At 47.0% G+C, this 25906-nt stretch overlaps 3 protein-coding genes across 3 annotated transcripts in view; 2 read left to right on the forward strand and 1 right to left on the reverse strand.

Moving 5' to 3' along the window:
- The window catches only part of LOC132592062 (uncharacterized), a 295543-nt gene that overhangs the window by 144039 nt on the left and 125598 nt on the right, over positions 1-25906 (reverse strand).
- Positions 21-11580, forward strand: LOC148686098 (uncharacterized). Its single transcript, XM_088668510.1, has 2 exons — positions 21-99; positions 8480-11580. Exons 1-2 carry the CDS (start codon positions 21-23, stop codon positions 9316-9318), a joined length of 918 nt encoding a protein of 305 aa, XP_088524636.1. The 3' UTR covers positions 9319-11580.
- LOC148686099 (uncharacterized) overlaps positions 14778-25906 on the forward strand; it is a 580325-nt gene continuing 569196 nt past the window's right edge. Inside the window, exons 1-2 of the mRNA XM_088668900.1 lie at positions 14778-14824; positions 18584-18992. Of these exons, the coding sequence (XP_088525026.1) occupies positions 14817-14824; positions 18584-18992 (417 nt within the window). The 5' untranslated portion in view covers positions 14778-14816. The remainder of the gene's footprint in view (positions 14825-18583; positions 18993-25906) is intronic.

The raw sequence follows: 25906 nt of genomic DNA on the forward strand, positions 1-25906 counted from the left end.
TCTTGTTGCTCTTTCAGGAAATGGATCCATTTGCAGAAATGGACCAGGATTCCTGTGAGGTAGAGAGGTCTCTGTTGAAAATGAGAGAGAAGCCACTGGGTAAGGAGAAAATTGTTTTTCTCAGTTTGGTCTCATTCTGTTGGTTTTCCAACTCATCTCTGGGGGGTTTTCGTCTTGTTTTGGCCGGGACTGTTGGGACCAAGGGTTCAGAGGAGGGGAGGGGTATTTCTGCACAACTAACATGTGAAATGGGCACAAACATCCAAATGCTCTCAGCAGGTCAGGCTTTCTCAAAGGCCCATCTGTGGTTAGAGATGCCCTGTTTCACCTGTGAGAGAAGAAGAAGAAGAGTTTGGACTTGATATCCCGCCTTTCACTCCCTTTAAGGAGTCTCAAGGCGGCTAACATTCTCCTTTCCCTCCCTCCCTCACAACAAACACTCTGTGAGGTGAGTGAGGCTGAGAGACTTCAGAGAAGTATGACTAGCCCAAGGTCACCCAGCAGCTGCATGTGGAGGAGCAGGGAAGCGAACCCAGTTCACCAGATTAGGAGGCCACTGCTCTTAACCACTACACCACACTGTCTCTCAGTCTTCCTTCCAGCACTCAGGAGCAGCAACCGTGGAGATTTGAAAGGATTTGAGGTGATGGATCACTGGTCTGCTTCTCATGTGTTCTGTGTTTTAAATGTCCCTGAGATCTAAGATAAGATAAGATATCTTTATTGTCATTGTCCCCTTGCGGGAACAACGAAATTACTCGGTTGCTACATCCACTCAGATAAAGCATTCCGCATAATCCAAAATTTCAAAACCTAATTAAAAACAGTAAATATAATACAAATAACAAGTAAAATAAGATGACTTCAAAGTCCAGGCTTTCCATTTAAGGCCAAAATCGCTCTAGAGAAGAAACTGTTCCTGAGACGGCTCGTTCTTGCCGTCTCTTGACGAAGGGTAGTATAACAACTTTTTTTATATAATATTTTTTATTCATTTTGCATATTAACAAAACAAAAACACATATACAATTAGGTAACATATTTTCCCCCTTCTTCTAACCCACCTTCCACGAGATCCCTCCTGCCACAAGGTATTCCCATGAACAGCACGCAGTCGAAGGTGGTGCATTTTATAATTGGGCTTATCCCCACCCCTCCCTCCTCACCCCGGCAACCCCCCCCTGCCACCGAGGGGTCCTAGGGTAATAAGAAGAGAACAGGTGAGTGTCCACCCAACTATTTAAACTTTACCAAAAATCACACACACAAAAATAAGAAAGAACACAAGAAAAAGAAAAAGAAACAGAAAAAATTAAAATATAAAAATAGATAAGAAGAAAAACAAAACACAAAAAACAACAATTAATATTCCTTTCTTTTCTTTTTTCAAAAACATTGTATTATGGGCTTCCCCTACCTCCCCCTTTTCTGATTTTCATTTTTAACACCATTTAAGCAGTTTTCTAGTCATATTCCCCATTCTATTTTCCAAATTCTCCAATCTTACATCAATAACATCCTTATTTTCTATTAAATTTTATTCTAACATCATTTCCCATTCCTTCCCCCCTCCCCCCCAGCACTCCCCCTGCCACAGAGAGTTTCTAGGGGAAAGAAGGGGAGAGGCAATGGTTCTTTTTCCAATTGCGTCTTCCTTCCCTCCCCGCCCTCCCCGCCCCAGGAGCCCCCCCTGCCACCAAGAGCTCCCTGCGCGCAGAGGGCCGACAGGAGGACGGGAACCCCCAATCGTCCCCTGAATTATTCATCAATCTCTTTTGTAATACTTCTAAATAACTCCTAAATCTTATTTCTGTCTTATCAACATTCTTTTTCTTCCCATGCCCCAATTTCCCCCCCAAAACTCCCATATTCTTAAAACCTTTTTACATTCCCAATTCTAAATTTTCTCCTTATCCCCAATTCTTTCCTCCCCATCCCATGATCTCGGCCTTCCCCTTCCAGTCCAGCAAGTACCAAAGTCCATGATCCAGTTTTCAGCCCTTTTTTATCCATCCTCTTGAACAAAATACATTCCTCCTTCATCCCACCCCCTTCCTGACAATTTTTTCAGTCCAGGCTTCTCTGTCCCCCCCCCCCCCACCAGAAGTCCCTTCTTCTTTGCATGATGCTTTTCTTGTGGGTTTTCTGTCTCTTCAGAAATTCTTGCAGTGGAAGAAGGGGTATTCCAAATCTCGGCTGAATCTTTGTTCTTTTGCAAATCCTGTGTTCCATCCTCATTTTCTTCAATTATATAGCAATTCGGTTCATCAGTCTTTTTATCCTCTTGCACCATTTCTTGAAGTATTTCGTCTTTCTGTAAATCTTGATTTATTCCTTCCAGTTGTTGTTGAGTCTTATGCATACTAATTTTTATTTCCCACAAGAGTCTGAAAACTTTCTCCTGGAAGCCAGGTGTGTAATCTTTTGTTGACATTTTTCTAGCTTTTCAAGGTCAGAGCAAAACTTGGGAAACAGGAAGTGGTTACAAGTTATAATTACTCCACATAGTCCAAACTAGATGCATTATATTCCATGTATTATAACCTCAGCTTTTTAATTATTTCCAACAGGCTGCGTTCAGCCCTCAAATATCAAACCAAGAGTCTTTAAAAGTCAATTCCTTCCTTTCTCTCACCCCATTATATTCCACTCGCTGTTCTGTTCGGGGTGCCAATTTTCAGGGTATGGAGAGGGTCTCTTCTTCAATTGCATATGCTTGCAGGGTTCTTACAGTCTGAAACCGTTCTCCCCCTTTACCCTGCCTCTGGGGGAGAATCTTAGGTCAGTTCTTGGAAATGCTCAAACAGTAAAGTTCTTTGCCCCGGCACCGGGATTCCTCCTTAAGCTGCTTCCTCTTTAAATCAGTAGGGGGGAGATCGGCTTCCGTTTTTTTAATCTCACCCCCATTCCAAATTTTGAGTCCAATTTTAAGTCTTTAAATCTTTTTTACTCACGGTCTCTCGATTTGCCAAATCCTTCTTTGGAAATATCCAGCGCTCTCCACCTCCGGCACGGAGCTTCTCTCTGCAAGGGTAGCGATGGCGCTCCAACATGGCCCCCGCAACTGCGACCCTTCTCGCTCTGGAGCTCTTATTAGAGCCTACCGGAGAGTTGGGGAGTCGGGATTGGGGCGCTGCTGGGCTAATTCTGCCCCCAGAACACTCAATCTGGGGTTCTTTGGGGTGCAGCGGCACTCCCGCTGCTTCCCCCCCTTGCAGAGTCGGGTCGCCTCAAAGCTCGAGACGGACCCCGCCGGACTGCGCTGGCGCTGAACCGGAAGCCCCGTATAACAACTTTATAAATAATAATAACAACCGCCATACATTTTTAGTCTATTGGGAAAAGTGGGAAACCTCCCCATTGTCTCTTTCCTCACAAATCCTGTCTTAAGGGCACATTCAAGATATGAACAGGTTGTGAGCCTGTGACCTGTGATGTAGATCCAGGAATTAGTTATAATAACAAACGAGTGGCCAGGATGCCAATTAATCCAATCAGCTAACCTGCCAGACAGGAGGAAACAACACACCCATATTTCTGCTCCTTCTCTGATGTATTAAGGGGGTGGTCTGGGCTACAGCCCTTCTGTGATGCATTCTGTGATGTATTTATGATGCTTCTGGGGGCGGGCAATTTCAAATGTCTATATAAGGGCTTGCGCGCCTGTGCTCGATGTCCCTCCCCTATCCTGTGTGTTTGGGGGGAGCACCCTGTTGCAACAGCTTAAAAAAAAATCAGGCTTACTAGCTGCTTTGCTTCTCAATATTCTCAGGTTGGCCTCTGTTATTTTCTCCTACCAATAGAGAACCTAAAAAGAGGACTCTATATGGGCTCTACATAGCGTGCTCTGGTCCATGGGGTCACGAAGAGTCGGACACGACTAAACAACAAGAAGAACAATATGGGCTCTTGGATACCCCATAAAGGGAAAAGAGCAGTCCCCCCCTTATAACACTATTGTATATTAGCATTAAAAGCATGCATAAGAAAGTATTACTCATTCATTATGAAAATATGATTTATTTATTTTGAACTGCACCACGCTGGCTTCTGGCATCCTGTTGTTTAGTCGTGTCCGACTCTTCGTGACCCCATGGACCATAGCACGCCAGGCACTCCTGTCTTCCACTGCCTCCCACAGTTTGGTCAGACTCATGTTTGTAGCTTCGAGAACACTGTCCAACCATCTCATCCTCTGTCGTCCCCTTCTCCTAGTGCCCTCCATCTTTCCCAACATCAGGGTCTTTTCCAAGGATTCTTCTCTTCTCATGAGGTGGCCAAAGTATTGGAGCCTCAGCTTCAGGATCTGTCCTTCCAGTAAGCACTCAGGGCTGATTTCCTGAAGAATGGATAGGTTTGATCTTCTTGCAGTCCATGGGACTCTCAAGAGTCTCCTCCAGCACCAGAATTCAAAAGCATCAATTCTTCAGCGATCAGCCTACTTACCTTTTCTCTCTTGCAGGCGACAGAATGATGCTGGCAAGACCTCCTGATCCGTCTTTTCATGGGGGCAGGAGGGAAGCAGCGGCTGTGGAACCAGATCAGGTCAGGGGAAGCTGCCTTGTGGGGACAGAGGCTGAGGGGTGAAGCAATGTCATGGATGGGTTGGGCACAGAGGAATGGTGGGAGGAAGCAGCCGGGGAACCAGGAAAGGAAGATGGCTCAGAGCCCAAGGAGTGGAGGTGGAGGAAGGATGAGCAGTCAGAGGAAGAGGGAGAAGCCTGGGAAGAAGAGGTGTCAGAAGCTGAAGGGCTAACAGGGCTAACAGGGCTTAGTGAGCTGGGAGACTCTGTGGCAGAATGCAGTGCAGAATCAGAGGCAGAAGAGGAAGGAGGTGAGTGGAAGGAGGGTGGTGGAGAGGCAGAGGTGAGAGGGTATTATTTATACCCTGCCCATCTGGCTGGGTTCCCCCAGCCACTCTGGGCGGCTTCCAACAAAATCTTAAAATACAGAAATCCATCAAACATTAAAAGCTTCCCTAAACAGGGCTGCCTTGAGATGCCTTCTAAAGGTCTGGTAATTGTTATTCTCTTTGACCACTGGTGGGAGGGCATTCCACAGGGTGGGTGCCACTACCGAGAAGGCCCTCTGACTGGTTCCCTGCAACTTGGCTTCTCATAGTGAGGGAACCGCCAGAAGACCCTTGGCGCTGGACCTCACTGTCCGGGCAGAATGATGGGGGAGGAGACGCTCCTGGTATACTGGACCGAGACCGTTTAGGGCTTTAAAGGTCAGCACCAACACTTTGAACTGTGCTCGGAAACGTACTGGGAGCCAATGTAGGTCTTTCAGGACCGGTGTTATGTGGTCTCGGCGGCCGCTCCCAATCACCAGTCTAGCTGCCGCATTCTGGGTTAGTTGTAGTTTCCAGGTCACCTTCAAAGGTAGCCCCATGTAGAGCGCATTGCAGTAGTCCAAGCGAGAGATAACCAGAGCATGCACCACTCTGGCGAGACAGTCCGCAGGCAGGTAGGATCTCAGCCTGCGTACCAGATGGAGCTGATAAACAGCTGCCCTGGACACAGAATTGACTTGCACCTCCATGGACAGCTGTGAGTCCAAAATGACTCCCAGGCTGCGCACCTGGTCCTTCAGGGGCACAGTTACCCCATTCAGGACCAGGGAGTCCTCCACACCCGCCCGCCTCCTATCCCCCAAGAACAGTACTTCTGTCTTGTCAGGATTCAACCTCAATCTGTTAGCCGCCATCCATCCTCCAACCGCCTCCAGGCACTCACACAGGACCTTCACTGGTCCTTCAGGGGCAGAGTTACCCCATTCAGGACCAGGGAGTCCGCCACACCTGCCCGCCTCCTATCCCCCAAGAACAGTACTTCTGTCTTGTCAGGATTCAACCTCAATCTGTTAGCTGCCATCCATCCTCCAACCGCCTCTAGGCACTCACACAGGACCTTCACTGGTTCTGATTTAAAAGATAGAGCTGGGTATCATCCGCATACTGATGAACACCCAGCCCAAACCCGCTGATAATCTCTCCCAGCGGCTGCATGTAGATGTTAAAAAGCATGGCTAGAGGACAGAACCCTGAGGCACCCTACAAGTGAGAGGCCAGGGGTTTGAACACTCATCGCCCACCACCACTTTCTGAACACGGCCCAGGAGGAAGGAGCGGAACCATTGTATGACAGTGCCCCCAGCTTCCAACCCCTCTAGACGGTCCAGAAGGATGTTATGGTCGATGGTGTCAAAAGCCGCTGAGAGATCCAGCAGGACCAGGAAACAGCTCTCACCTTCGTCCCTAACCCGCCAGAGATCATCGACCAGTGCGACCAGGGCAGTTTCAGTCCCATGATGAGGCCTGAATCCCAACTGGAAGGGATCCAAATGGTCCGCTTCTTCCAGGCGTGCCTGGAGTTGTTCAGCAACCACTCGCTTGATCACCTTGTCCAGGAAACTCAGCCAAGTCCGAGAATATCATGTTCTTGCTAAGAAAGTCCAGCTGTGAACTGTGGGATTTCCTGCCCAGATAACTCTGTGACACCAGCCTTCTGAATATCGCCAGTAGGATTCATCTGTAGTTGCAGTTTTCATGGAATCCTAGAGTTGAAAGGGACCCCAAGGGTCATCAAGTCCAACCCCCTGCATTGCAGGAATCTCAGCTAGATCATCCAAGACAGATGGCCATCCAAACTAGGCTTCTTTTATTTCTATATTCATCACTGAATGCTAAAATAGGCTTCTAAACTTTGGACATTCCACAACCAACTGTGGCCTCGATTCACCTAACCAGCCCCGTCTGCTGCAAAATGGGGCCTGCCCCCCATTCCTCCCCCTCTCCATGACCCCATGACCCCCTTGAATTTGGCTCTAGGGCACTGAGAGGGAATTCCCCAGAACAGGACATGAGGAGAAAGTGGATCCTTCCATTTGGGGAAGTGGATTGCTTGCGTAGGCAGAATGACTTGGAAAACACAAGGAGGAGTACCACCTATTTGCACAAAGACAAACACCCATAATTAAAATGCAGAATAAAAGAATTCCATTAAAGCGTTAAAATAAACATCCATAATAAAAATGTGCAGCAAAGCAATCCAATTGAAACAACACAGCAATTAAGAGGAAGGAAACAACAGAGCATTGTGTAGCAGATCATATTTCTGCTGTCTCAGAGGAGGACATTTCCCTTTTTCTTTTAGGGTCCAGTGTGCTTTGAAGATGTCGCTGTTCCTTTCACGGACGAGGAATGGGCATTGCTGGATCCTGACCAGAGAGCTCTGCATAAGGACGTCATGGAGGAGAATCGTGGGATCGTGGCCTCTCTTGGTAAGGCTCCCTGTGGGATTGTAATATCTGCCTGGAAATTCAACAAAATACCTCTATGCTACAGCTCCAAGACTTCAAACAATCCTTTCCTGGTCTGATTGTTGCATGCTTTGAAATGCAGAAAACCCACCTGTGCACAATTGATGTTAGTGTGCACAGGAAATTGATTCCAAACAGCCTTTAGCCGCTTTTAAGTGGGGAACTGTGCAAAGCTGTGATCTGCTTTCACCTTAAATGTGAATGAAAAACACTTTTTACTCTATTATTTTTATAGGTAAAATTTCCCTAAGGGTTCAGTAAGAAAATCAAACTTGCCACTTTCTGATCTTCTGCTCCGGTGGTGAAAACACTGAGAATACCATAATTAAAAGATGTTCACATTAATTACCATTAGCCCTTCTGCCCCTTCAAGGATATGAAAGACTAGACTAAATCCAGCACTAAATCCCACACTCTGCCAGCCTCCTCACCGCTCTGCCGGCATCCTCCCCTTTCCCATTAAGCCCGGGGAAGGTTTGGGAGCGGTGGGCAGGCTGTTCGCTGTTCCCCTGCGCTCAGAATATTTTTTTCTTTTTTTCCTGCTCTAAAATTTAGGTGCGTGTTATGGTCCAAAAATATTCCCCGATCTTTCTTCTAATTTCTTCATAACTGTAGCCTTGTTCAGTTAATACTACCAGTACTATTTTACATGGCTTTCTGGGTGACCAGTCAACTCTTTGTACCATTCCTATAAATTTATTATGTTCTACAAACAGACTGAATGAAAGAACACAAAAAACAACCAACTTGATAGCAATCACATAACACACTGACGAAAGTCAACCTCAGCAAGCTTCCTTTTTCTTGTTATTTGGCTATAACGTTTGATAGAATATGGGTAATTTAACAAACTTTGTTGGATTGCATTCTTGACTAAATTATCTTTCCATTGATATATAATGTTTATGATATTACTCCAAAAGAAGTGGTGTTATGAGCCACCAAACCTCTGAAATACACTTTTTCCCAAAAGGCTTCCACAATTTGACCACTACTCTATATCAAACAAAGCAACATTCAACAACCCATGTGAATCTCACAATGAATATTTTGGTTAATGACAAACAACAAAGGTAATGAACACACACCCAACTCCCTTCATTTCTTCTCCATTTGTTCCTGAGGTGTTCCTGAGGTGTTATTGTCTCCATTGCAGATTGTGATGAATTAGAAATTGAGAACAAGGGTGAACATGACAAAATCCCCAGAGAGGAGAAGCCATGTAAAAATTTGGAGTGTGGAGAGAGCTGCAGTCAGAGCTCCCATTCCACTTCCCAACAAAGAATTATCATTGGAAAGAAACTCTATCAGTCTGTGGAATGTGGAAAAAGCTTCCGTCGGAGCACCGATCTCACTATCCATCAAAGACTTCATACAGGGGAGAAACCCTATCAGTGTGTGGAATGTGGAAAGAGCTTCAGTAAGAGTGCCCATCTCACTTCCCATCAAAGAATTCATACAGGGGAGAAACCTTATCAGTGCGTTGAATGTGGAAAGAGCTTCAGTTGGAGCACCCATCTCACTTCCCATCAAAGAATTCATACAAGGGAGAAACCCTATCAATGTGCGGAATGTGGAAAGAGCTTCAGTAAGAGCTCCCATCTCACTTCCCATCAAAGAATTCATACAGGGGAGAAACCCTATCAGTGTGTGGAATGTGGGAAGAGCTTCAGGAAGAGCTTCCATCTGACTTCCCATCGGAGAATTCATACAGGGGAGAAACCCTATCAGTGTGTGGAATGTGCAAAAAGCTTCAGGAAGAGCTCCTCTCTCAGTTCCCATCGAAGAATTCATACAGGGGAGAAACCCTATCAATGTCCGGAATGTGGAAAGAGCTTCAGTAAAAACCACAATCTCACTTCCCATCAAAGAATTCATACAGGGGAGAAACCCTATCAGTGTGTGCAATGTGGAAAGAGCTTCAGTAAGAGCTCCTCTCTCACTTCCCATCAAATAATTCATTCAAAGGTCGGAAAAACCATTATACAGCTTTAGGAGCCTGTCAAATAGGCACCTTTTTAACCAGACCTTTGGCTGATTGACATCTAATGCCCTTTTAAAATGCGGTGCGGAGGGGGTTTACAGATGTTTATTTCGTGTTTTTATGTTGTGTTTTTATGTTCTAACAGTCCTGAGACGGTTAAGCCAACTCATAATAATAATAATAATAATAATAATAATAATAATAATAATAATTTATTATTTATACCCCGCCCATCTGGCTGGGTTTCCCCAGCCACTTTGAGCGGCTTCCAACAGAAAAATAAAACACAGTAATCTATTAAACATTAAACGACTCCCTAAACAGGGCTGCCTTCAGATGTCTTCTAAAAGTCTGGTAGTTGTTTTTCTCTTTGACATCTGATTGGAGGGCGTTCCACAGGGCGCCGCCACTACCAAGAAGGTCCTCTGCCTAGTTCCCTGCAACTTGGCTTCTCGCAATGAGGGAACCACCAGAAGGCCCTCGGTGCTGGACCTCAGTGTTGGGGAAAACTATGGAGGTGGAGACGCTCCTTCAGGTATACTGGACCGAAGCCACTTAGGGCTTTAAAGGTCAGCACCAACACTTTGAATTGTGCTCGGAAACGTACTGGGAGCCAATGTAGATCTTTCAAGACCGGTGTTATGTGGTCTTGGCAGCCGCTCCCAGTCACCAGTCTAGCTGCCACATTCTGGATTAGTTGTAGTTAAAGGCCTAGGGGGTCTTTGCCCCCCCCCAATAATATATTTGAGGGGGCCACCCTCCAAGTTGGTAGGCACTCCCATTCAAATGGCATGCATGCACCACAGCACATGATTGATTATGCGAGGAGGGGCTTCCTAAACCCCTTCTATATTTTATTCAAGTGGAACCCCTGGTATAAGTTGGTATAGAAATTAATTAAATGCATAAATAAAATAAGACCATCTTTGTCACCTTCATTTGCACATGTTTGCCAATATTCTTATTAATTATCATTTTAAAAAAATTATGTGCCCTTCATCTGAAGATTTCAGTGCTTCACCACATAAACATGCAGGTTGAAAGCCTGGCTTTCTCAAAAACAAGTCAAGCCAGAGAAATCTCTCTTTTTCTTTTCTTTTCTTTTGAATGGAGTTACAACCTTTGTTGATCAGCGGACTGCTGTGGAAATAGTGCATCTCGATTTCAGTAAGGCTTTTGACAAAGTCGCCTGTGACATTTATGTAAGGAAGCTGGTAAAATGTGGGCTGAATGAGGTAACTGTTAGGTGGATTTGACTGACCGAAGCCAAAGAGGACTCCTTCATGGTTCCTCCTCATCCTTGGAAAGTGACAAGAGGGGTGCTGCAGGGTCTGTCCTGGGCCCGTTGTTGTTCAACATCTTTATAAATGACTTGGATGAAGGAACTGAGGGGATGCTAATCACATTTGCAGACATCACCAAACGGGGAGCGGAGGCCAATGTGGCAGAAGGCAGAATCAGATCAAGGGCAGGAATAAAAAGTAAAGGCAAAAGGTACCCCTGACAGTTAAGTCCAGTCGCGGACGACGCTGGGGTTGCAGAGCTCATTTCACCCTATAGGCCAAGGGAGCCAGCGTTTGTCCGCAGACAGCGTCCGGGGCATGTGGCCAGCATGACTTAAGCCGCTTCTGGCGAACCAGAGCAGTGCTCAGAAACGCCGTTTACCTTCCCGCTTGGAGCAGTACCTATTTATCTACTTGCACTTTGACTTGCTTTCAAACTGCTAGTTGGGCAGGAGCTGAGACTGAACCACGGGAGGTCACCCCATCGCGGGGATTTGAACCCCACCTAGAATACTGTCTTCAATTCTGGGCACCACACTTTAAGTATCTTATATTTTGTTTGCCTGGGGAAATCAAGAAGGTGGGAGAACACAATCCATATTCCTTTTATAACACGTGACCAATGTTGCAAGAATCCACCCAGCACTATGGGGAATTGTTTTGTGATCTTTTAGACTAATCAATTGAAACTTTAATATATGCCAGGATGAAAGTCTGCAATTCCATAATGACAAATGACAGTAATTGTTGTTTACTCTTGTAACCATTGTTTCTTTAAAATTATCTTTTGTACCATGAAGAAAAATCAAAGTAAAAATTTTTTAAAGGAGGTGGGGAAATCATGTGTACTATTTCATTAATCTTCTTGTATGTGTTGAGTGTTATTTGGAGACTGTAACTCCCAGTAATTTCACATTATCTATTGTGTTTCTGTGTGTTCAGCACACATGATTGTAGGTGAGACTGAATAAAACACTTCCTAGGAAATTCCCTTTGACTGCTTCTGTATTCTTTCAAATGTGACTTCACTTACAGATAAGAACAATTCATATTTATTGCTGACAAATCATACCATCGTCATCTCATAAATCTACACCCCAACTAAACCCTGCGCTTAACATGCGCAGCTGCTTTCTTCCCATTTCTTAGGTGGAAATAACTGATACTGAAAAGGAGGAAGGGAGATAGAGCCTTTTCCCTCAACCTTTGGGGATCTGGGGGGCTTCATTTCAGCCCTTAGTCCTGCTTCTGAAAGCTTGGCAGATGTGGAGTATTTGCTCACACACCGCCATGACTTTAAAATCAATCTTTAAAAAAAATTAGATAGATAGATAGATATAACTTTATTGTTATTCTACATAGTACAACGAAATTAGATGCCGTCCCATGAAAACAAAAAACCCCAAACATTTTAAAATGGTATTACAGTGCTAAAAAGGCTCAAGAAAGCAATTCCTATGGTAGTTGGCATTTTAGCAAGCCCAATGCCACTCTGCCCACTGTCTCACTCCCAGATAACTAATCTGGAAAGCTGTCCTGTTATCTCTGCAAGGACTTAAGTGTCCCTTGAATGAGCAATTAAGAATTTCTGGAAGGGGAAATGATATACCTTTGTATATTAGCATAAAAAGCATGCAAAAGAAATTATTACTCACTTATGATGAGAATATGATTTATTTATTCTGAACTTTGCTTGGTTCCTCCTTGGTAGCCAGTGCAATTGTTTCAGCAGTCAGAGACCTCAGAACCTGCTACCTTGAGGGACATCTAACGCAGGGACACAGGTGGCGCTGCGGTCTAAACCACAATGCCTAGGTCGACGGTTCAAATCCCCGCAACGGGGTGAGCTCCCGTCACTTGGTCCCTGCTCCTGCCAACCTAGCAGTTCGAAAGCACGTCAAAGTGCAAGTAGATAAATAGGTACCGCTCCGGAGGGAAGGTAAACGGCGTATCCGTGCGCTGCTCTGGTTCGCCAGAAGCGGCTTAGTCATGCTGGCCACATAGAGCGAGATGAGCGCTGCAACCTATAGAGCGAGATGAGCGCTGCAACCCCAGAGTCGTCCACGACTGAACCTAATAAAAACAAAAATAAATAAATTTATATAAAAAAAGAAAAGCAGATGGGTGAAGAAGACAAGCAGGGTCCAGTGTCTGAGCCCCCCAACATGCTAAAGGAACAGCAAAGGTGCTTGGCAGTGGAACACAGTCCCTTGGAAGGGGGTGGACTCTCCTTCCTTGGAGGTTTGTAAGCAGAGGTTGGGTGGGCATCTGCCATGGATGCTTTAGCTGGGATCCTTGCATTGCAGGGGGCAGGACTAGATGACCCTCGGGGTCCCTTCCAACCCTACAGTTCTGTGATTCTGTGATTTATCCACCAAGGGTGCTGATTTTGCTGCAGGACATGCAACCATAAAACAGGAGCTTTATTTCTCCAGTTTTGAAAAGGTGAAATTTAAATCAGTGTTGTTTCTAGTGAACATTCCTCCTGCTCCGCTGGTTTGCAGAAGATTCATCCTGATTAGCCTGCGGGGCCTTCCTGTTAATCATTCATTCATTCTAAGGGCATTTCCTCGCCACTTTCCTTATAAAAAGCCATTAAAAGATGAAGGATTTGTTGTACTAAGGCAACTAAGAGCTTTGAGCCACTTTAATTGTGCAGATTTGCATTTCTGCTCTCTGCTGAGATCCCTTTGCAAAAGAGCTAGTGGCAGCCTAGAATCATAGAATCATAGAGTTGGAAGAGACCACAAGGGCCATCCAGTCCACCCCCCTGCCAAGCAGGAAACACCATCAAAGCATTCCTGACAGATGGCTGTCAAGCCTCTGCTTAAAGACCTCCAAAGAAGGAGACTCCACCACACTCCTTGGCAGCAAATTCCACTGCCGAACAGCTCTTACTGTCAGCAAGTTCTTCCTAATGTTTAGGTGGAATCTTCTTTCTTGAAGTTTGAATCCATTGCTCCGTGCCCGCTTCTCTGGAGCAGCAGAAAACAACCTTTCTCCCTCCTCTATATGACATCCTTTCATATATTTGAACATGCCTATCATATCACCCCTTAACCTTCTCTTCTCCAGGCTAAACATACCCAGCTCCCTAAGCCGTTCCTCATAAGGCATTGTTTCCAGGCATCTTTTAATGGTTTTTTATAAGGAAAGTGGTGAGGAAATGCCCTTAGAATGAATGAATGATTAACAGGAAGGCCCCGCAGGCTAATCAGGATGAATCTTCAGCAAACCAGCAGAGCAGGAGGAACGTTCAACAACCAGGTTGTCTGGAGGAGACCTGGGAGTCAGCAAAGGCCATTTTGCTTGCATATTGCCTGGTTTTGCTCAGTAGAGAGTATGGGCCGAGAACCTAAGAAGATCTTGCCAGGTCAGGCCTGTGGGGGTTCTGTGTGTCCCTGGGAAAACTTTCACCAGCTTTGCCTAATTCACTGTGTACTCGCAGCTACAAAATGGCCCAAAGAAACAGATAGGTAAGGCAAAGGTAAAGGGGCCCCTGACCATTAGGTCCAGTCGTGACTGACTCTGGGGTTGCGCGCTCATCTCGCATTATTGGCCGAGGGAGCCGGCGTACAGCTTCCAGGTCATGTGGCCAGCATGACAAAGCCGCTTCTGGCAAACCAGAGCAGCACATGGAAACGCCGTTTACCTTCCCGCTGTAGCGGTTCCTATTTATCTACTTGCACTTTGAGGTGCTTCCGAACTGCTAGGTTGGCAGGAGCTGGGACCGAACAACGTGAGCTCACCCCGTGCGGGGATTCGAACCACCAACCTCCCGATTGGCAAGCCCTAGGCTCTGTGGTTTAACCCACAGCGTCATCCACGTAAAGTAAGGTAAAAGGTAAAGGACCCCTGGACGGTTAAGTCCAGTCAAAAGTGACTATGGTGCTCGTCTCCGCTTTCAGGCCGAGGGAGAGGGTGTTTGTTCACAGATGGCTTTCAGGGTCATGTGGCCAGAATGACTAAACCGCTTCTGGTGTAACGGGACACCTCACCCCCAAAAGGATATCTGGGCATAAAATCCATAAAAAGCAATAAAAATCTGAGCTGCAGCCAAGCGAGAGAGGGCTGAGCTGGGTGGACTCGGCTTTGCAAGGGTTAAAGGGAACCGAGCTGCCTTCCTAGAGAGGACAGGAAGCAAGGGGGCAGGTGCTCCAGAGCCAAGGCCCCTCCCCCCCAGTCCTTTCCTGCAAGGGCTGCATCGCTGTCCCTTCACTCCTGGGATGATCGGGTGAGTCTCCTCTCTCTCCCCCCCCCCTCTCTCGGGAGACCGGGGGAGGGGCCAGGCTGCAGCAGGGGAGGGTGCCGGGGGGGGGGCAAACCCAAGTCAGGGAGGAGAGGGTCCTGCCAGGGAGGGGGGGCGAGGTCTGCAAGGCTCTCCTTCCTGGAGATCAGAGGATCCCAAACTCCCCCGAAATCTCCCTTCTTCAAACAAAGGAGTCCCTGGGACTTTAACTCTGTGTGACGTCGCTCAGCGTCATTGCACAACAGAGGGAACATGTGCAAATGGTCCCCCCCCAAAAAAAATACCCCACAGTGAGTAATGGAGGAAAGGTGGGGGAGAAAGGCCAGGAATAAAGAGGGGGATCCCAGCCCATAGTCTGGCTGCTGCATTGCAGACCAGTTTCCCATTCGTCTCCCAGGGCAGCTCCACACGGAGGCCACTGCAGCAATCCCCTCGCACCCAGAGCATGGCATCCCAGGACCACATCCTCTCTGTCCCAAAGGGATTCTTGCTGGAAAACCAGCCGAGCCGGAAATGGGCGCTGCTACTCACTGAGACTCCAGGGACCTTGGCATCAATGGCTGTGTGTGTGTTAAGCTGTCTAACAGAATAATAATACTAAATTAGCTGCCTAAATTTCAAGGGTGATGTCTTTGTCCCCATCCACTTGGCCCTCAGGGGGTTGGTGAGATACATACCTGGCCCTCAGAGCAAAGAAAAAGGGACCCCACCCCAGGAGTCTGTCTTGAGAGCGGCAAAGAGTCCAAGTATAAAAAAGGAGACAGAAGCAGGGGAGTTGGGGTGGGTGGGAGGCAGCAACTCCTGAGGCTGAGGCTCCAATACTTTGGCCACCTCATGAGAAGAGAAGAATCCTTGGAAAAGACCTTGATGTTGGGAAAGATGGAGGGCACTAGGAGAAGGGGACGTCAGAGGACAAGATGGTTGGACAGTGTTCTCGAAGCTACGAACATGAGTTTGACCAAACTGCGGGAGGTAGTGGAAGACAGGAGCCAAGCCAGAAATGGGCGCTGCTACTCACTGAGACTCCAGGGACCTTGGCACCAATAATAATAATAATAATAATAATAATAATAATAATAATAATAATATATTTGTACCTTGCCCATCTGGCTGGGTTTCCCCATCCACTCTGGGCGGTTTCTAACAAAAATTTAAAATCTGGCTGTGTGTGTGTGTGTTAAGCTATCTAATAGAATAATAATAATTAATAACCCTCCTAAATTTCAAGAGAGCTGTCTTTGGCCTCAGGGGGTTGGTCAGATACATACCTGGCCCTCAGAGCATAGAAAAAGGGACCCCACCCCAGGAGTCTGTCTGGGGAATGGCAGAGATTCCAAGTGCTAGAAAATGAGTCAGAAGCAGGGGAGTTGGGGGGAAAGCAATTCCTGAGGACCCCTAAGTGAGGACCCCCACTAGAGCCAAGCATCCCTTTTTCACAAGATAGAAATGACTCCCTTGTCAGTCAGTTCTGACTTTATGCATTGACTGGAAGGCAGGAGAAACCAGGCTGGTTCATTTCCCAGAAATCCCTTCAGTTGCCTCCACATTTTGCATTGTAATCGTCCAGCCCTGGTTCCTAGGAAGACTTATCCATGATTGCACAGGGATCCTTTTTTTAAAAAAATATATATTTTATTGATTTTACACACAAGGACAACATATATAACAAATTCACTCCCTCCCTCCACCACCCCCCACAGGCCCTCTCCTGCCACTAGAGCCACCCATGCGCGGCGAATCGACGGAGGCAGTCCATTTTATGGTTGGGTTTATCCCCACCCCCCTCTCCACCCCTCAGAGCCCCCCCCTGCCACCAGAGAGCCCCAAGAGCCTGAAGAGAATAAGGGAGGGTGTCCACCCAACTATTTTCATACCTGTGCTATATAAAAAAAGGAAAAAGGAAAAAGGAAAAAGAAAGAAAAAGGAAAAAAAGAAAAAAAAGGGGGAAAAAATGCATTATCGAATCTATATCCATAATCATTGTTTTTCTGGCTTCCCCTACCTCCCCCCTACCCCGGTTTTCATATTGATTCTCCTTTACCAGTTTTCTAATGTTTTACTATATTAATCTTTTTTTTATTCCTCTCCAAACTCCCATTCTTACTAATCATTTCATAACATCTTAATTGCACCTATTCTAAATCTAATTTCCACCCTAGCCTAATTTTCCCCTCCAAGAACCTCCATAAATTTTAAAGCAATTTTCCTACTAACTTTCAATTCCATAGTTAACTATCCTCAATACACCTTCCCTTCCTCTTTTCCCAGCTACCCCCTCCATCACAGCAAGCTTCGTAGTCTTCAATCCGATTTTCAGTCCTGTTAATCAGTCCTATTAATCAAATGTCCAATTTTCCTTCAACCCACCCCCTTTTTCCAGTGTTTTACAGTCCAATCATCCTTGTGCCCCCCCTGGGTTTTTCCTCTTCTTTGACTGTTCTTTTCCTTGTGGTTATTCTGTAATTCCACCATATCCTGTCTTTCCCCCCACAAAAGAGGGGTATTCCTCCAACCGTCTTCCAATACAAAGTTCTCTTTTCCTTCGTGTTGGACTTCCTTTTCATTTGTGCCGTCCCTGTCACGATCGCTATCAATGTCCTTCAGTTCAATTTCCATATTGTCTCCGACAGGAAAGTCGCTATTTCTGTCCACCATCTGCGGTTGCTGCATTGTCTCCTGCGATTGTATTTCTTCATAATGCCTTCCAGTAGTCATTTCCCACAAGATTCTCAAAACATTTTGTTGGAACCCAGCTGAGTACTCTTTTGTTGACATTTTTTCAGTCCTTCCAAGGTCAGAGTCCATTTTAGGGGGGCGGGAAATGGTCGCTGCTCATTTTCCCAACCCCATTTTAACAAACTGGCTGCAATATAATTTCTCAAAGTCAAACAAATGTTTTAAATGTAAGTTCCAAAAAGTTCATAATAATTTCTTTTCTTTCTTTCTTTTCCTTTAAATACTTAACATACTTGCTGATCTGTCAGGCTGCTGGCTCCGAGGGAGGGATAGGTTTTCTCCGCTTTATTTCCTCATTTTGCAGGGAATTTTAGTCCACGCACTGTTTCTCCCCCTTTGCCCTGCTTTCAGGGGAGAACTCTCCTTTTTCTTAAAGTCTTTGAAGAAATCTTTATAGATAAATCTTCTGATCAAGGCTTGGGTCCCTTTTTAACTGGGTCATATAGATACCGGTGGGAGGAGGTGGCTTCCGTTTCTTTTTTCCCTTCCTCCCAATGCCGAAATAAAATCAAATAATATATTTTCGAATTCTTACTTACAGTCCTTATTTTAAATTTCTTCTTTGGAAGAATCCAGCGCTCTCCGCCTCCGGCTCGGAGCTTCCCTCCGCCAGGGTAACGCTGACACTCAAAATGGCCCCCGCGACTTCCACCCTCCTCGCTCCGGGGCTCTTACTAGAGCTTACCGGAGAGTTGGGGAGTCCGAAATTGGGGCTCCGCTGAGTAAATTCGGCCCAGGGACGCTCGACCCTGGGTTCAAAGGGGCGCAGAGTCGCTCTCTCTGCCTCCCCCCCCTAGCGAAGGCGGGCTGTCTCGGACGCGAGACAAAACCCCGCCGATCGGCGCTGGCGCTGGACCGGAAGCCCGATTGCACAGGGATCCTGTTGCTTCTTCTGACCTACAAATTCTGTAACAAAACAACGTATTTGCTTTGTAGGATTTGCTAGAACTTCTCATTAAGACAGACAGAACTTGCCTGAAGACCAAAGGGTTTCTTCCAATCTCTTAGACCACAGATGGATGAGCGAGACTCATCTGGCCCAGGAGCAGGAAGAGGCCATGCCATCCAAACTGGGAACAGTGGGGGATTCTGGGAAAACCCAGTGCAGAAGATCCTGGGTGAGGAGGACACCCTCCGCTCAGAGGGGCAGAGCCAGCAGTTGAGGCAGTTCTGCTGCCAGGAGGCCAAAGGACCCCGAGAGGTTTGCAGCCGACTCTACCACCTTGACCATCAGTGGCTGAAGCCAGAAAGGCACACGAAAGCTGAGATGCTGGACCTGGTGATCTTGGAGCAGTTCCTGGCTGTCCTTCCCCCGGAGATGGAGAGCTGGGTGAGGGAATGCGGAGCGGAGACCAGTTCCCAGGCGGTGGCCCTGGCTGAAGGTTTCCTCCTGAGTCAGGCAGAGGAGAGAAAGCAGGTGAGAGAGACTTTCCTCTGGATACTCCCAAGGGGCTCCAAACAGGATGGAGAACATCCCATAATGCTCTCCTAATTGGCCATCCTTTTTCTGGGAAGACATCCATGGAATGAGATCTAACACCCTTAAAATTTTTGTGTTTGTCATTCCCTTTCTAATCCTTCTCCCCATTATCTGTTTTGAATCCTTTTTCAGGGAAAGGATCTCTTTGCAGAAATGGACTTGGATTCCATTGAGGCAGAGAGATCTCCGTTGGACACCAGAGAGAAGCCACTGGGTAAGGAGGAAGGTGGTTTTTCTCCATTTGTTCACATTCTGTTGGTTTTCCAACTCATCTGTGGGTTCTTTTCATCCTTTGGTGGGGGGACTGTTGGGACCAAGGTTCAGAGGCGGGGAGATGTATTTCTGCACAACAAACATGTGAAATGGGCACAAACATCCAAATGCTCTCAGCAGGTCAGGCTTTCTCAAAAGCCCTTCTGTAGTTACAGATGCCCTGTTCCACCTGTGAGAGAAGCAGCCACTCCTGGCATCCTGATTACCTTTTCTCTCTTGCAGGTGACAGAATGATGCCGGCAAGAGCTCCTGATCCGTCTTTTCATGGGGGCAGAAGGGAAACAGCAGCTGTGGAACCAGATCAGGTCAGGGGAAGCTGCCTTGTGGGGACAGAGGCTGAGGGATGGAGCAATGTCATGGACTGGTTGGGCACAGAGGAATGGTGGGAGGAAGCAGCCGGGGAACCAGGAAGGGACGATGGCTCAGAGTTGAAGGAGTGGAGGTGGAAGAAGGATGAGCGGTCAGTGAGGGAAGAGGGAGAAGCCTGGGAAGAAGAGGTGTCAGAAGCTGAAGGGGTAACAGGGCTTAGTGAGCTGGGAGACTCTGTGGCAGAATGCAGTCCAGAATCAGAGGCAGAAGAGGAAGGAGGCAAGTGGGAGGAGGGAGGTGGAGAGGCAGAGGTGAGTCAGGAGGAGGAGCCACCGGTGGCTCCCTCTCCTTCTGCCAGAAGCCATCTTCCCTGCTTGTCTCTCAGAGCCAAGAGATGTCTGACAATGGAGGAGCAAAGGCAGGCTGTACTCTGGCGCACTGTTCGATCGTATGCTAGGAACCTCAGAGAGGAGGGTACTTAGAATGCCGTGGGGAGCCATGGGCCTTGACTCTCAGCAAATGATTTCATGGAGGAAGACCCTGACATGGAATTCGACTCAATATTGATCCAGAGCAGAATTCCAATGCGTAGTTAGCAGAGTAAAAACCAAAACACATTGCAGGATTCCCAAAGGTAGGCCAGAGGCCATTGTATTTCATCCAGCAGAGCTTTACTGCTGTTGAAGGCAAATGATCATAATGGTCACAAATCCAAAACATTCAGGATTGACAATGTCCATAAGAAATCCAGTTGCAGCAGACTTATCCTAAACTTACCTAAACCTATTATAAGTCTAAACCTTAACACTTAAACTTAACCTTAATCTTAACACATACCGTATATTCCGGCATACAAGACGACTGGGCATATAAGACGACCCCCAACTTTTGAGAAGATTTTCCTGGGTTAAAAAATAGTCTTATACGCAGGAATATACAGTACTATGTACAGAACACCAGAAGGAAGAGAGGTAGATAAATAGAAAGAAAAAGTGAAACCAAGGCTCCTTCTGGCTTCTTCTTATAGTCAGCATGACCTTGACAGAAGATATAACAGAACCACATTAAACTAGCTGTACTCAGCTCCTCATGAAGGAATAACCCAAACATCAGGAAGAAGAAGATGAAGAAGAGTTTGTATTTGATATCCCGCTTTATCACTACCCGAAGGAGTCTCAAAGCGGCTAACAATCTCCTTTCCCCTCCTCCCCCACAACAGACACCCTGTGAGGTGGGTGGGGCTGAAAGACTTCAGGGAAGTGTGACTAGCCCAAGGTCACCCAGCAGCTGCATGTGGAGGAGCGGAGACAGAAACCCAGTTCCCCAGATTACGAGTCCACCGCTCTTAACCACTATACCACACTGGCTCTCAAATAGAAAGAGAATGTGAAACCCAGGCTCCTTCTGGCCTCTTCTCATGGTCACCATGACCTTGACCGAAGAGATAACAGAACCACTTTAAACCAGCTGTACTCAGCTTCTCTGAAGGAATAACCCAAATATCAGGAACCTTCTGCTTGTTTCTTTTATGCAGGGAAGCTTCCAGAGCCCTCTTGAATTAATTAGAATATGAAAGAGCACTACACACCAGATGAATACTTTCTGTACTAAGAAATGCAAACTGACAAACGCTCAGGGAATGAGCTCCTGAAACTCAGCCCAGTCTGTGAATATCGTGTTCTTGCTAAGAAAGAGTTAACCCCAGCTGTGAAATGTGGGATTTCCTGCCCAGATAACTCTGATACACCAGCCTTCTGAATGTCCCATTCATCTGTAGTTGCAGTTTTCATGGAGTCCTAGAGTTGAAAGGGACTCCAAGGATCATCAAGTCCAACCCCCTGCATTGCAGGAGTCTTAGCAAGATCATCCAAGACAGATGGCCATCCAAACTAGGCTTATTTTACTTCTATATTGATCATTGAATGCTAAAATTGGCTTCTAAGCAGTGGACAAACAAGATCAAATAGTGGTCAGGATTCACCTAACCAGCCCCATCCACTTGCAAAATGGGGCCCGTCCCCCACTCCTCCCCCTCTCCATGCCCCCATTAACCCCTTGAATTTGGCTCTAGTCTAGGGCATTGGGAGGGAACCTCCCCAGAACAGTTCATGAGGAGAGGAGAAAGTGGATCCTTCCATCGGGGAAACTGGAATGCTTGTGTAGGCAGAATGACTTGAAAAACCTATTTGCACAAAGACGAATACCCAGTTAAAACACAGAATAAAAGAATTCCATTAAAATGTTAAAATAAGCACCCATAATTAAAATGTGGAGCAAAGCAATCCTATTGAAACAACACAGCAATTAAGAGGAAGGAAAGAACAGAGCATTGCATATCAGATCATATTTCTGCTGTCTCAGAGGAGGACATTTCCCTTTTTCTTTTAGCGTCCAGTGTGCTTTGAAGATGTCGCTGTTTGTTTCACGGACGAGGAGTGGGCGTTGCTGGATCCTGACCAGAGAGCTCTGCATAAGGATGTCATGGAGGAGAATCGTGGGATCGTGGCCTCTCTTCGTAAGGCTCCCTGTGGGATTGTCCTATCTGCCTGGAAATTCAACAAAATACCTCTATGTGCCAAACCTCATATATTTTCACAGAGCTCAACAGCGCCCCCTACAACATCTGGGAACCTAACACCCCCCACAATAAGCAGCACATCACTTTTTTTTTTCTGTGAACCATCTTCCTCCAGGTCTGCCTTTTTATACCATGATAAGCCTGGTCTGAACTGCCCACTTCCTCTTAAATGTCAGCCTCAGAGTTGTTAAGAAATATAAGTAGCTTCTGTTGGGTTTTCTGTTTTTGTTTTTGCTGCTGTCAGTCTTGGGTTGACCAAAGAGACAACTGACCTTGGCGATGGAGGGGATGCCATGACAGGGCCAACACATATATAAACATGAACCCTTAATAATAACAATCTAACCCTAACCCTTATAAAAAGTATATTAACTTAAAAATGAACAACTTACACTAGTGGCCAAAATTGTGGAAGCCTTTTGGAAAAAAGTGTTTGAGGGCTCATAACACCATTTTTTGGGGAATAATCTCTATAGATATATATATAAATGTAAAAAAGGTCAAATTGTGGGCTCCACTTTTCTCCGAAACCGCTTCACTGATTGTGCTGGAATTTTGACACAAGAGTCCATGGCACTACCCGAGTGTTTGTATAACCTCAGATTGTTCACATCTCATACCTGCACAGGTAAAAACCTGTCTGGCCCTGCCAAGTGTTGCTGTGGTGTTGTGCTTGAAATTAGGAAGGAAGGAGTAAGATTTTTGATATGTTAAAGTTTGTGATGTCTTTATGTATTTATAGGGTTCGTTGTAGATGTTGGAGTGGTGGGGAGATGTGGGATGGAGTAAATTATTAGAGGGTGTGTGTGAAATGCAGGTAGTCAAGTGTGTCTAGGTGAGTTTATTAAGGGGTGTGGGGGAGTAGTGGTTATTTTCAAAAGTTAGAAAGTTATGTGTGGGGGGGGGTAGAGATGTCATCTCTTACAGTCCTGTGTGGAGTGGAAGACTTGTAGTTGTGTCGATGGTAGTGTCTCCCGGGTCGGCCTGGGTCTCGGGAAGGTCGAAATGTTTCCTGGACTGGGTGGCTCCCTTGGGGACGACTGCAGGTTTTTTGGGGTGTGGAGGTCCGGTCGGGGGGGGAAGCATTTGTTGAACAGGAGGAGGTTTTTGACGGTGGAGTGGGGGTCTGGGGGGTGTTGGGACACTGTCAGAGGACGGGTTGGTGTTGGTCTTGGTGGTGTGGTGTGGTGAGGTAGGGTGTGAGGGAGAGGGTTTGTTAACGAGGAGGCTACCGTGAACGGGTGTGTGTGTTAGGGTCTGAGGGAGAGGGCTTGTTCACGAGGAGGCGACCATGAATGGGGATGGTGTGGTTGGGTCTGAGGGAGAGGGCTTGCTTGGGAGGAGGGGACCGTGGTGGTGTCGGGGACGGTCGGGTATTAAGTGAGCGTGAGAGGAAGCGGCCTTGGTGTCGAGGAGGGGGATGGGCTGGCGTCGGGGTTGTGGGGCGGTATGGTAGGGTCTGAGGGAGAGGGCTTGCTCACAAGGAGGCTACCGTGAACGGGGGCATGTGTTAGGGTCTGAGGGAGAGGGGTTGCTCGCGAGGAGGCTACCGTGAACGGGTGTTTGTGTTAGGGTCTGAAGGAGAGGGCTTGCTCGCGAGGAGGGGACCATGGTGCTGTCGGGGCCTATCGGGTGTTGAGTAACCATGAGAGGAAACTGCCTTGGTGTCGAGGAGGGGGATGGGCTGGCATCGGGGTTGGGGGTTGTGGGGCGGTATGGTAGGGTCTGAGGGAGGGGGCTTGCTTGCAAGGAGGCGAACGTGGTGGTGTCGGGGACTGTCGGGTGTTTAGTGAGCGTGAGAGGAAGCTGCAGTGGTGTGGAGGAGGGAGACGGGCTGGTGTCGGGGTTTGAGGTTGTGGGGCAGTGTGGTAGGGTCTGAGGGAGAGGGCTTGCTCGCGAGGAGGTGGCTGAGTGTGAACGGTGTTGTTGGTGAGGAGGTGAGTCTGCTAACATCTTCCACACCTCTGGGATGGTGTGGTCCTGGCCTACCCAGAGGGTTCAGATGGATCTTTGTGATTGGCGTATCTTGTGGCGGAGGCACGGTCTGTGGGGTGTGGGTAAATCTCCATGGGGAGGGTGGAGGAGGAGGAGCTGTGGGAATAATGCCACTGCAGGGCGCTGTTTTAGTTTGTGTAAAAACAGGTTTTTACCTGTGCAGGTATGAGATGTGAGCAATCCGAGGTTCTCCAAACACTCGGGTAGTGCCATGGACCGTTGTGTCCAAATTCCAGCACAATTGGCGAAGGGGTTTCGGAGAAAAGTGGAGCCCACAATTTGACCTTTTTTACATATATATATATATGCTTTTGAATTATGCTTTTGAATTATGGTGCTGGAGGAGACTCTTGAGAGTCCCGTGGACTGCAAGAAGATCAAACCTATCCATTCTTAAGGAAATCAGCCCTGAGTGCTCCCTGGAAGGACAGATCGTGAAGCTGAGGCTCCAATACTTTGGCCACCTCATGAGAAGAGAAGAATCCTTGGAAAAGACCCTGATGTTGGGGAAGATTGAGGGCACTAGGAGAAGGGGACGACAGAGGACGAGATGGTTGGACAGTGTTCTCGAAGCTACGAACATGAGTTTGACCAAACTGCGGGAGGCAGTGCAAGACAGGAGTGCCTGGCGTGCTATGGTCCATGGGGTCACGAAGAGTCGGACACGACTAAACGACTAAACAACAACAACATATATATATAGGCATTGCGCACACGGATGAAACAGCCTTTCTCCGTAACTGCTGAACCGTAATGTAACAAATTTGGCCACAACGTTCCATGCCCATCAGGGAGGGATCTGGCATAATTCCCCCCCCCAAAAAAAACCCCACACCTTTCACACCTAAAATAATGATTAAACCCAAAAAAGTGGCACCCAAATTAGACATCACCACCAGAAGCTCTGAAGACTCCAGCGGCTGCGCTGCCAGATTACATCACAAAATTCCACAGCAACCAACTGAAAACAGTCCTTTTGCAGCAACAAGGCCCAGCTTTTTCAATAGGTCGCAGCATTGCCAAGCAGTGAAAACTGAGTAGGCTGCACCATTCAGTAAGCCACAGACAAAAACAGAATAGGGCCTTTCACAATGGGGGGGGGGCACAGGGATGAGGCACAATAAAGGGAGGGGGAACACATAGCCATGGGGGGGGGACCCTAACTCAGCCAAAGCAGGGGTGGGCGGGTTGGGACAGGGAAAACTGAGTAGGCCGACCGCCAAAACGACCATTCCACCTCCAAAGCCCAAGCCCAAAGCCTCTCCCAGCGACTGCATTAATAAATGCCTGGCAGCATTAGGCAGTCGTTCATCATTTCCCCTAACACGCACTTGGGGGCACGGCGAGGGTTTTTTGTTTTTTATTTAGTGGCCGTTGTGTCACCTGCGAGGCTACGGCGGCCATTTTAAGTAAGGGCAGTCATGCCCCTTTTAACTTAGGCTTTATACTGTGACTGATTGCCAGCCTCTGCGTCTTTAAAAACAACAACCGTGCACTTTCTCTCCCCAGTTTAAGTCCTCAAACCAACACCACATCCTACATTCAAAACACCTACCGTGTTTCTCCAAAAATAAGCCATACCCCGAAAATAAGCCATAGTGATAGGCAGTTTAACCTTGTAGGTTAAACTGTACCATACTTAATTAAAAAAAAAAGACATCCCCTGAAAATAAGCCACCATGTGTTTTTTTGAGGT

The sequence above is a fragment of the Zootoca vivipara genome, chromosome 4 (assembly GCF_965207765.1).
Source record: "Zootoca vivipara chromosome 4, rZooViv2.hap1.1, whole genome shotgun sequence".
NCBI classification, from domain to species: Eukaryota; Metazoa; Chordata; class Lepidosauria; order Squamata; family Lacertidae; genus Zootoca; species Zootoca vivipara.